The sequence below is a fragment of the Caretta caretta genome, chromosome 11, assembly GCF_965140235.1.
Source record: "Caretta caretta isolate rCarCar2 chromosome 11, rCarCar1.hap1, whole genome shotgun sequence".
Taxonomy (NCBI): domain Eukaryota; kingdom Metazoa; phylum Chordata; order Testudines; family Cheloniidae; genus Caretta; species Caretta caretta.
Window position 1 is genome coordinate 18,460,633 of NC_134216.1, and position 12,085 is coordinate 18,472,717.

A 12,085-nucleotide genomic window follows, 5' to 3' on the forward strand; every position below is an offset into this window, starting at 1 on the left:
AACCATACAGTTTTCTAGTTTTGGAAAATCTCTAAGGGCAAGTCTGTCTGCACACCAGGATGAGGATGAACTGGGCACAAAAATTCTGGATGTGGACAGGCTACGATCTGCTTGACTAATATGAGGGCTCATCGGTTTTTCCATGCTGGTGGTGTTGCTACAGCATGGGAAAACAATTAGCAAGATATGGGAAATTTGTTTTTACCTGTTCCTCTGCAATTGCTACTACTTTGTCATCTTCATTCACACTGCCTCTTTCTTCGTTAGCAAATACATTTTGTGTTTGAGAACCTGTATTCTTTGTAGGTATTCTGGAAGAGGCAGTATCTTTTTCATCAAGTGCTAGCAGTTCTACCGCCAGGCAACAAAGCAACTCATCAGTCAGTTCTTCATTATCTGCACAGTCCAGAATGTTTTGATAAGTCTGGAAAACTGGGCTTACAGCATTTAAAGTCTGGTTTGTTGGCTGCTGAGTTGATGCATTTTCTGAATTACTATTTTCAGACATGTGTGTCCAACTCTGATCTAGTTTTCGTTGAGAAGATGCACAGTCTGCTCTGTCTGGAAAAGACAATGCAAACAGTGCTTCATATTTATCTATAGATTTGCAGTAGTTCTGGTTTGCTTCCAGATTCATGGAGTCATCCATATCCACTCTTTCTTGGACTACACACTTGTTATTGTGATCTGTCGTTAGTAAACTGCTCACTAAAGCAACACATTCTGAATGATGTTTATCATCAACCTGCCAAAAATTGTGGACATTGGTTGCAAGTATCTGATTGTTAGCCACATCTCTATTATCTGAAGACTGCTCCAAAGGGACTTCTTTAATAGTTGACAAGTTTGAATTTAGAATTATTTCATTTTGTTTAGTGAATTGTGAAAACTCCTCCAAAAACAGAAACTGCTGACCTTCATCTTCATCAAACAATGGCATGCTCCTTGAAGTCTTTATTTGCCAATCTGGACCAGAAATTATTACAACATCATCCAGCTCCGTGTTGCTATCTCTTAACTCAGAACTTCTGTCTTTTGGTGTTAAGTCTTTGTGCTTTTGTTTAATGGCAATTGTGTTCTTGGGTTTAGAATGTGTTCTTTTCTGGGTGCTTCTTATTCTGCTGCTGTCTCTCTCATTAGTGCAGTTAGATTTACGTTTATTAGCAGTGTATCTCCCAGGTGGAGCAAAACAAACTTCCCTGTAAAATCTGCTTTCATGTTGACCAAGTCCACGCACTTGGGAATATACGGGAGTCCCAAACATTTCATAAATCCCTGGGCCTTTGTCATTTGAATTTATTTCCTTGAACATGTCACTATATTTCAGATTCAAGAAATCTGAGGCAGGCTGTGTTCGTGGAACAGAAAGTGGAGTAACATGTTTCTTTAAGCTGCTTGAACTTTTGCAGATATAAGGAAATATTTGCTTTTTAGATTTCTGAGCACTCTGAAGAACATGGTAGTTCTTCATCTGAGGTCTTTTTTTATGAAGCTTTGAGGAAGCCTCAGATTCCACATGAGACAGTCCTACAGAAGGGAAAATCTGGTTCTTGAGGTTGGTATTGTGTGTGTTACATTTTGTGGAACTCTCATCAGAAACAGAGAAATCTTGAGGTACTTTGCTACTCATTTTAGTCTTTGAAGCAGATTTATTTCTATTAGTTTTTATTTTATTGTCATTTTCTTTGTAAGCAAGTATGTTGAAGCTGTAACTCACGTTAGGAGGCATGCTACGGATGACATCCTTTTTTCTGGTGGGACATTTGGCAACCTGCGGTGTCCTAGGTGGCTCATGTTCAGATAGTGTAATATGGACAAGAGGTACCAGTTTATTGATTTTTGTTACCGTTGCTTCTGAAATTGCTATTTTTTCAGTTGTTCCAAAGACTACTGGAGAAACACTGTTTTCTGTTTTCCCAGCAGAAAAGTGCGGAATGATTTTAGTTACAGATTTATCTTCTAGCATATGATATGATTCTACTACTTCATTTTTGCAGCTTGAGTCTAAACCATGATTTTCAAGCACAGCATTCACAGTGTCTACATCCGCACACCAGCTATGAGCGGGGATCACCCCTGAAACATCTACTTCCTCTAGATAAGTTCTAATCGCACTCCTTGGTGCTAAATCTCTCTCGCAGTTTCCAGCTCTTACACTGTCTGCATTGCTTGATGCAGGACACTGACCTGCAAATATTTCACAGTTCTCTTTGATGTTTGTCACTTCACTTGAGTTGCAGTAAGCATGACTGTCATCAAAAACACTGGCTGTGTTCACAATATCTGAATTTTCATAGGTTATTGAAAGCTGATATTTTTCAAAGTCAGCCTGCTCAGTTTTAATACTTACATCAGCTTCACTGCATTTTAATTTTACTTCACTTGCTTGTTCTTTCAAGTCTCCGGAGCATTTGTAATAGTTATCCATTCGGAATGAGTCCAGGTTTCCTGTTGAAGTGGAGCTATCAGAAACACTAGTAGGAGCCTGTTCTGGTGACTTTTTAGCCTGCCTTTGCTACGGGTTGGCTGATTGAGGCTGGTAAAGTTTGATATATGGTTTTATAGGTATAGGTACAGAATTTGTAATACTCAAAATATTGTTGCTATCAGTGTTTGTGTTGACTTTATTGTCCTGTAAAGGAGTAAGTTGAACTGTTCTTATAGGTTGAAATGTCACTGGTGCCAGGTGAAACTGTAAGTTCCAGAACAAACTATTAGTAATATGCTTTGTATTTGGGAGATCAAATACACAATTTTGAAGAAATACCCAATGGTTTTAAGCAAGAAAATATGCCCAACTGTATTCTTTGGCAAATTCTCAGTATTAACTCAACTTCAGGTCCAATATCAACACATAAAATGCAAAGATAGTTGATAGCTATAATGACCTATTTGATATGTGTATCTCATTCTGTATTTCTATGCATTTAGCACTAGGGAAAGATGAATTATTTGATAAGAAGCACGTCACTACATATCTCAAAATAAAATAGTAAGCCCTTGTACACACACTTATAAAAATCATCATAAGATGTTACTGGTTAACTGTGTGTTTGAGCTATGATTTCTGTGTGTTTGCTGTAAAAATTCAAAAGATAATCAGTGTTTTGATAACCCAGAACTTATGACATTTGCTGTGCACTTTCCCAATGAGAGAACAAGCCTTGAACTTAAATTTGTGTCTTTATTCTGGTTCCAAGAATGTATTGTAAATAGTGATTTTTCAAGTAATGCTAATAGTCATGATGCCATGCAATATAAATCTAATTTAAGCTGTAAAAAAAGCTTTCAACCACAAAACTATAGAAGTCTGATGTCTTAATTGAAGCTGTTTTATCCATGCAGAAAATTCTTTCCAGACCTTCAACAGATTTGTTACTATAACCTTAAACAGCTGAAACAGTGCAGCTCATCCGTGTGTCCAGTCTAGTCTCACCAATTTCCATAAACCACACTATATCGACACATGATTTAATTGACACAATAGTAAATATGCCAGAAGTTGCCAGAGCTTTGCCTACCCTAGGGCTTCCACTAGTGCAGCAGAATGGTAGTAGCACTAGATGGATTTTTTTTTTAAATGTCCCTTATATAGACAAGGCCTGCTTAGACTGAAGCAATTTTTTTTTCACCTGTTACACTGTAGTTAGGCCTCACTTACAATGAGTGGTCAAACTATTGTTACCCAGTTTGCCCACACTGTGTGTAAAAAAATTTTTTTGTTTTTTCCCTGTAGGTAGAACTATCCTATATGTATTATTCTGCAGCGCTTGGAGAACTATGTGAGTATATTCCTATTTGGACTATTTACATGAATACCGTGAAGAGGATTTGGCCCAAAGTATATTTCAAAGTGTACGTGGGGTAGGATATGGAGAAAAAATGAGCTCAAAGAATATGCTGTGTGTTGATATCCAAATAAATGCACAAACTTACCCAATTCCACAGAAACAATTAGTGGTTATTTGCATGCACTATGTGCTCATTTGTATGCAATAATTTAAAAATAGTGCTGGTGTCTGTCCCATTGGGCAAACCAAGGTTTGACTGTGCTGGTGTGAGGAACAATTTCTATACTTTAAAATTCAGAATTTTGGCACGCTCTTTCTTCTTTTAGCCTGCACACCTTTTATCTGGATTGTTTGATTTATCCCAACTCTTGTGGCTCTAGAGGTCAGTATAACCTAAGGGATGAAATAAAATTAATAGTTAAACCACACTGAGTCTGAACAAATTATCTCCTTACATATCTTCTGTAATTTGAATTGTTCCTTTTCAAAGCACTTTTTACTTTTATTCTTTCATGCCTTGTGAAATGATTCAGTATAAAATTTGTTTCTAGGTTCCTTACTGTTTCCCAGCATCAATTTATAAACAGTCTTGATATGTTTAGCACTATGAAAAGAGGTCCGTATGAAGAGAGACTGAAAAGGCTGGAACTGCTTAGTTTACAGAGCAGAAGAATAATAAAAGAGATGGTATACATATACAAAATAATGAGTGGTAAAAAAGGTAAGTCATGCTTCTCCTTACCTTTTCTCATAATAAACCAAAACAAGCAGAGAGTGAAGGAAATTGAAAGACAAATTCAAAATGATAAACAAATACTTTTAACACAATGCATAGTTTACCTGTGGAACTCATTGCCACTAAATATACTGTAAGGCCAAGAACTTTGCAGTCTTCAAAAAGGATTGGATATTTATAAGAAAAATGGAGAATAGCCACAGTGATATTCAATAGGGCTGAAATAATATTTAGAAGGGATATAACCCTTCAAGTTTCAAGACATTAAAACCATCACTAATTGATAAGGGTTAGGAGGAAACTTTTCCCTATGGACAGCTTATTCCATAATTCTCCATTATAGGTTCTCTTGCACCTTCCTCTAAAGTATCTGGTATCGGAGTAGATGGAGCACAGGTCTGACTCAGTATGACAATTCCTATGTGGTGACTGCTATTAATGCATACACATAAACAGCAGATTCTCTTTTTCTTGGATACAGTGTACTTTATCTGTCTAAAGCATTGGAAGCTGCATGGAACGTGAATGATATGATTCCTGTCTAACAAGTAAAGTGTGGCTATGATTAGAAAAGCAAGCAAAAAATGTTTATACTATTTCCTGTTCACAATTCATCATGAATTTCCACATTAAATCCGCTTAGTAGTTTGCAAGACTTTTTTTTTCTAGTCGCTCGCACTATAAGCTCAACCAGTTATCTGAAAATCAAGATGTATTCTTCATGGTTTGCTTGCTTTCAATTTTAAATTGCTATACAAACTAGAAAAATAAGTGCTGATTCTAGAAAAAGCACCAGTAAATTGGAGGTTTAATATCCAGCGTGTACATACTTGAAATGCTTACATACACAGCTTTTTAAAGGTTCCACACCTTTCTATGTCACAAAAAAAATCTGACATAACTTAGCTGGCAATTTTGTTTCTGCATAAACCATTGTGTAATAGAGCTGGCAATTCTTATTATACTGGGAAAGCTGAGCAGAGAGCAGATACATATACTGTAGTTTTTCCACGAATAGTTGCACTTTAGTTTTGTTACTGCACTGTACTGCACTTAGGTACGGGCTATCATTTCAAATTTAGAAATAATGTGAAATTTGGAAGACAGTATTCAATTTAATATTTAATGTCACATAAAATTACATCTCACCTCAGTTCTCTTGTTGTTGTGCTTTAGATCAGATCTATTTAACCCTTAATCAAAACAAATGAAATGTTAACAGGATGTTACGAACCATTAGGAAAGGGATAGATAATAAGACAGAAAATATCATAATGCCACTATATATACCCATGGAACAACCACACCTTGAATACTGCATGCAGTTCTGGTTGTCCCCATCTCAAAAAAGCAATTTTAGAATTGGAACTCTAGCCATGCCTACACCTAGGAGCCGAGGCACATGTTGTTGCTTCTAGGACCCGCGCAGAGCCAGGTAGGAAGCCTGCTGATTGGAGCCCGCCAGGGTCCCTTTTCAACCGGGTGTTCCAGTCGAAAACCGGACACCTGGCAACCCTAGTATAGAGAAGGGAAACGAAAATGATTAGGGGTAAAGAACAGCTTCCAAATGAAGAGCGATTAAAAGACTGGGACTTGTCAGCTTGGAAAAGAAATGACTAAGGGGAAAGATGATCGACCAATCAACCACACACCTCATTGGGAGCCAGAAGTACACAATCAGGCAGCAGCAGAGACCGAAGGTTTTTAAAAAAAAAAAAGATTTGACAAGGTAAGGAAACTGTTTCTGTGTTTGTTTCACTTACACTAAGATGGTTAAAAGGAGAATTTTTTCTTCTGCATGGTAAAGTTTCAAAGCTGTATTAAGTCATATTAAGCCAATGTTCAGTTGTAAACTTTTGAAAGAATAGCCACATTGTTTTGTTCAAAGTTACGAACATTTCAAAGTTATGAACAACCTCCATTACCGAGGTGTTCGTAGCTCTGAGGTTCTACTGTAAAATCATGAATGATTTTGAGAAACTGAATAAGGAGGTGTTATTTACTCTTTCACATAACACAAGAACCAGGGGTCACCCAATGCAATGAACAGGCAGCAGGTTGAAAACAAGTAAAAGGAAGTATTTCTTCATACAATACACAGTCAACCTGTGGAACTCGTTGACAGGGGATGTTGTGAGGACCAAAAATATAACTGGGTTCAAAAAAGAATTAGATAAGTTCATGGAGGATATATTCATCAATGGCTATTAGCCAAGATGGTCAGCGATGCAACCAGGTGTCCCTAACCTCTGACTGCCAGAAGCTGGGAGTGGATGACAGGGGATGGATCATTTGATGATGGCCTGTTCTGTTCTTTCCCTCTGGGGCACCTGGCATTGGCCACTGTCAGAAGACAGGATCCTGGGCTAGATGGATCATTGGTCTGACCCAGTAAGGCCATTGTTATGTCCTTATGTCCTTTGTTGTGGCTAAACTGACCAATTAGAATTGATAATGCAAGGGGAAATAAAACAAAGGATTTAAGTCCTGACCCCACTCAAGTCAATGGGAATTTTACTCTTGACTTCAGTAGGGCCAGGATTTCACCCAAAGATTGACCACATTGACTAAACACGAAAAAAGATGAAAAACCTAATTCTCCCTTGTTTCTTTTTTGTGTTTGACTATCATTGCTCCTCTTTGTCTCTTTCATTCACAGATACACTACACACAAAAAGACAGAGGGATGGTGGTCTGACTAAAGAATACTGAACATGAAGAAGGCAGCAAGCAAACCGGAAGAAGACCAAATATAAATTTGACAACAAAAGGCTAATTTTGAGGCTTAGCCACTTGACTGGATCCTGTTTGTGTAGTCTATATTATAGAAATACATAACTTTACTGTAAAAGTAATAACTTTTAAAATGTAACTTACTTTGCTGAATCTGTACTTTTATTTTTTGAAGGGCAGCTAATCCTATAAGGGACTTCAAAATATTAGACTCTGAGCAAGTTCCTTGCACCAGAAGGTTGAGCTCAAAATCATGCAGGTGTCTTATGTTTTCCTCTTTCTTCAAGAAAAAAGGTAATGACGTATACTGATTAATCTTGAATTCTGTCTTTCATTTGGAAAAGAAGCAGATTGTTCATTTGGCCGTAGTCTGGACACTGATGCTACCTGCCTAAAAGGCAAAACCAAAGTAACTGTTTAAACTCCTTAGAAAAGGGCCTTTGCCTTCATGTCTTAGCACACTCTTGGTACTGTACTAAGAACTTCACACAAAACCTCTTCCTCAATTTCCCCAATGGAGTCTTTCTGTATCTACAGAGAGATGCAATAAGTACATTGTCTGGCCACTAATTTTCATTTTCATCCAGGCATTTAGATTCGTTGGGGTGAGCTCACAAATTTTATTTCCATCAACATGTACCCCACTGCACACATTCCTTTTCTCTTATCATCTGATATCAAACAAGTCATTTCCAAACCCACTGCTGTTAGCTATATAATAGGGCAAGGCTCTTTTCTCAGCTCCACATAAAGTTAAGTATTACCTTTACAATATTCCCAAACAGAGAGGAAGGGAGAATTTTTGCAACATAGGAAAGTTCAAAGTCTTTTTTCTCTATGCACATTTCTCTGCTACCCAGATTGTCCTGTGGTCATTGTCTCCCTTCCACTCCTCTCAAAAAAAAAAAAAAAAAAAAAAAGGGGGGGGGGACACCTCCCACCCCTCAGACGCATCTGTGAAACAAACATAGTTATCCCTCTTGAAATATCTCTGACAACAATTTTACCAAAATTTCTGGATTCCTTCCCCCCACCACTCTTTAAGAAATTATATTCTTGGCTAGATGTGAGGAGGATCTAATAGTATGCAATTGGGAAAAGGCACAGATTCAGATACTCTATAGATTACAGATGTTGCACAGAGTTGAAACTATGGACCAATTAGGAGAGAGATAATGATTTACTGTGCTATACCTGAATGACCTGGGATTTCTTAAAGATAAAGGCAGAACTTGACTATAGAGTGGTAACTGAATCCTGCTGAAACTGATTCTCTGCTCTCAATTGGTATACAGTGGCTTGAGACATGACATACTGGGAATATTGTGCGCAGAAAGTCTTTCCTGTTGAATACTCCTGTTTTTCCTCTGACTTTGACACCTTTGACAAGTTTTTCATTTGGCATCACAGGAAAAAGCTGGCAAGAAAAGGAATGGATCTTGCATTACACCCTGTTTCCTTTTAGGAGGAAAGAACGAAAGGCAAGTTTGTCAGTGTCTAATGGGGGCATTACAGACAGTGCCAACAGAGCTAAGAATTCCTGCGGTGAGGGACAAAAAGGAGGTTCTATGCAGTGCTATGATTCCTCTGGGTAGAATTAGATTCCATGGTAAGTGAAGCTTGTTTGACCCTGTACAAAACGAGGATGCCACTGTAAATAATAGCCAAGGCTTTAGGAAAGGATAGGTTGTAAGATTAAGAACCTTCAGGAACTTTATGTAGGGCAGTGGCTGCAGGCAAGGCCTTTTGCAGCAGTTTGGTCACAGACATTGTTGGTGTCAAATGTACCCACCATTGCATTCCCATTATTCAGGAAATTAAGAAGGACCTGACATATGGCTGGTTGCATACCCAGGTTGGATATCCCAGGTTGCATATCATCTGATCCAGGTGAGCAGGTGTTCTGTGGCACCTCTGACATGAGTTTCAGGATATACTATAAACACAGCTGTTGCTCAGCGTTATGACCGCAGCCTTCAGATGAAAGTCATAGGAAGAGGAGTTTTACTTATTTTATGTATTGTATGTATTGCAGTAGGGTCTTGAGGCCTCAGATCCATTGTGCTAGGCACTGGACATATATATAACAAAAAGACAGTCGCTACCTGGAAGAGCTTCCACCTTATAACAGAAGGGTATTTTTACAGGGTAAAGGTAGGTGGTAAGATGCTGTTTTGGTCCAACAATCAGGTGGTTGATGGATATTGTGAACAAGCAGTTTGCAAAATTAAAGACTGTGAAAAAGCTGAGTCATCTTTCTATTATATGGATCTGATGATTACGGGGCCATCTATGCTCTCTGGTAATGGTTGGCAATGGTGCCAGTGGATTGGCTATTAGTAGAAGTTCATGAGGCTATGGACAAGCCACCATGGGCGTGAGAGACCATACTGCCCAGGATGCACAAACAATGCATTTTCCCTTTGAATTCTGTCCATTGTCTGTGTTCCCCATCTCAGTCTCCATTTGCTGTCTCTAGCACACTTTTTTATGAACCATTGTATAAAAGCATGGAAGGGTCTGATAAAAGCCAAAGGAAAATCTGTGCCTTACAGAGTGCACCATATTCTAACGAATTGCCACAGAGAATAGCTACTATCTGGACCAGAAAGATGCTGCTGTCATCTCACCCTGAAGAGTGAGAAATGCAAAATGATAAAAAAAAAACAATGAAACCAACTGAATCTGAGTCTAGAAAAATATAGTTCTACATTAATCCCAAAGTCATATGTTGATTAATGGCACGATAGTTGTCTGTTTTCAATTGTACAGAAGGCTGAAATAAAAAGATTTTGTCATATGAGATCAAATCATTTGTCTATCCAGTGCAGTATCCTGCCTCCAACAATGTCCAATATTTGATGCTTCAGAAAGATGAAGAAACACACATAGTTGTACAATAATGCACCTGTCACTGAGTGAAAGGAATCCTTTTCTACCCAACAGACTATTAGCTAGTTCTTGCTTTACTCTCATTTTTGGTTACTTGATTATAACATAAGTATTAATACTGTAAAGAAGATTACTTGTTTGTTTGTTTCTAGAATTTTGTATGACTGATTCATTTCTTTCAGTATCTTATCTGCATTTTGAAAAGCTACAAGAGTTTCACAACTTGCAACAATACATATTTATTGTAATAATACAAAGCAGTATAGTTCAGTGACCAATAATACAAAATTCATATTTATTTCTCTTTTTAAAAATGCCATTGTATAGTTGTTCACAAATTAGGACTTTATCTTTAATAAAATCACTATGAATTTATCTTTAATAGCATTGTGTTTTGTATATATATCACCTTCTAGGGATTTAAAGTGCTTGAAAAACATTTTTTCAAAACATACTATGAAAATAGTATTCCTGATTACAAGTTATGACTGTGAGACAAAACAGAATTAAAACCACTTTTCTGCTTGAATTGCCTATATAAATCTTTCATAAATTAAAAAGTCTATATTAAATTCAGAATTTAATATAACCTACCACAAAGGAAAACTCAATATATTTCTCTCCTTTTAATCAACAAATATTTTGTACAGCAGTTAAATATCATAAAATAATGTACACTTCATAAAGTTAATGCAGACCACCTGAAAAAAGCTGACACTACAGTTATCAGAAATTACAGTACTGACATAAAGCAACACATAAAATAACTGTTGGTGCAAAAGTGTATATTTTAGACGGAGAAATCAATATTTTATATGTGGGGAGTTATCTCTAGGCTTCATCGAGTCTGCCTGGTAAAGTGCTGGCAGAGACGAACATGGGGAAAAAAACCCCAAACCACAAGCCTACAGGTGTTCACTGAAAAAAATAGCCAAGTGCTCAAAAACAGCCCCTTGTAAGGCGACAAAGGTTATGGCAGGGGATTTAGCAGGGTGATTAGAGGGCAATTATTGGGCCAACACCGAGACCAGGACTTCCCACCTAGGGAGGGGGAGGGCAGATGATTACAATAAAGGGAAAACACAAGAGAACCACTGAGCTCGATCCTCGGAATATGTGGGAGGGAAATGACTGTGGTATAGCTATGCTTCTGCAGGGTGTAGCTGAGCTGCTGCTACAATAAACGCTACCCATAACCAAAGACTCCAGTCTCTGTGTGTGTTCCTGTGAGTGTGTTGGTTGTGCCTGAAATACATAAGGGACTCCCCAGCATTATATTTTGTCATTTCAGCATCAGAAACTAGGCTACTGCAAAAGTGTTACCCACATTTTAACAAAACATAAGTGGATGTAAAAGAGATTCCATGTAACTTAATATCTTATGGCCTGACTCTGCAAAATATGTTGGAATTCTGCACAAGGTACTGAGAATAGAACATCCTCTCCCAAACTCCAGAACCAATATTCCATGTAGTATGGAAGCCCCAATATATGACTTGTTGAATGAGGCTATTAAAAAATCAGTATTGTTTTGTTGGTATCCTTTTCATCTCTGGTCCAGAAATCAAAGGTTTAAATCTGTTCACGAAATGTGGTTCATACCTGTTGCTGACAGTTCAGTACAGTTCTGGGAGGAATGCTGTTATCTTTCTGATGAAACATTCAAGTCTTTGTCTATTGCTGTCTTTCCAGGTGCATGTTACTGTACAGCGATGGAAATTTTCTAAAAGAGATAACCCTGGTGCCTGATAGTCTTTAAGGTGCCACCAGACTCCCTGGTGCCTGAGCCAACACTGTCTCTTGGTAAAATAGGGTCTAAGTCCAAAACTTTATGTGAGCTGGTGCTGAACACACAATAGCTAATATACTTACTACATCATCATTTACAGCCTGATCCAAAGCCTATTGTCATCAATAGGAGTCTTTCCTCTGG

General features: G+C 37.8%; 1 protein-coding gene across 9 annotated transcripts in view; it reads right to left on the minus strand.

The window, feature by feature from the left end:
* Positions 1-12,085, minus strand: part of MAP3K19 (mitogen-activated protein kinase kinase kinase 19) — a 40,094-nt gene that overhangs the window by 16,002 nt on the left and 12,007 nt on the right. For 3 of the 9 annotated variants that reach the window (XM_075117790.1, XM_048869200.2, XM_075117789.1), the window contains exons 3-6: positions 7,405-7,651; positions 5,677-6,042; positions 3,937-4,184; positions 206-2,692 (exon numbers count right to left, since the gene is read on the minus strand). In XM_075117790.1, the coding sequence (XP_074973891.1) occupies positions 206-2,428 (2,223 nt within the window). In that variant the 5' untranslated portion in view covers positions 2,429-2,692; positions 3,937-4,184; positions 5,677-6,042; positions 7,405-7,651. The other 6 variants (XM_075117784.1, XM_048869201.2, XM_075117786.1 and 3 more) reach the window with 6 other exon arrangements.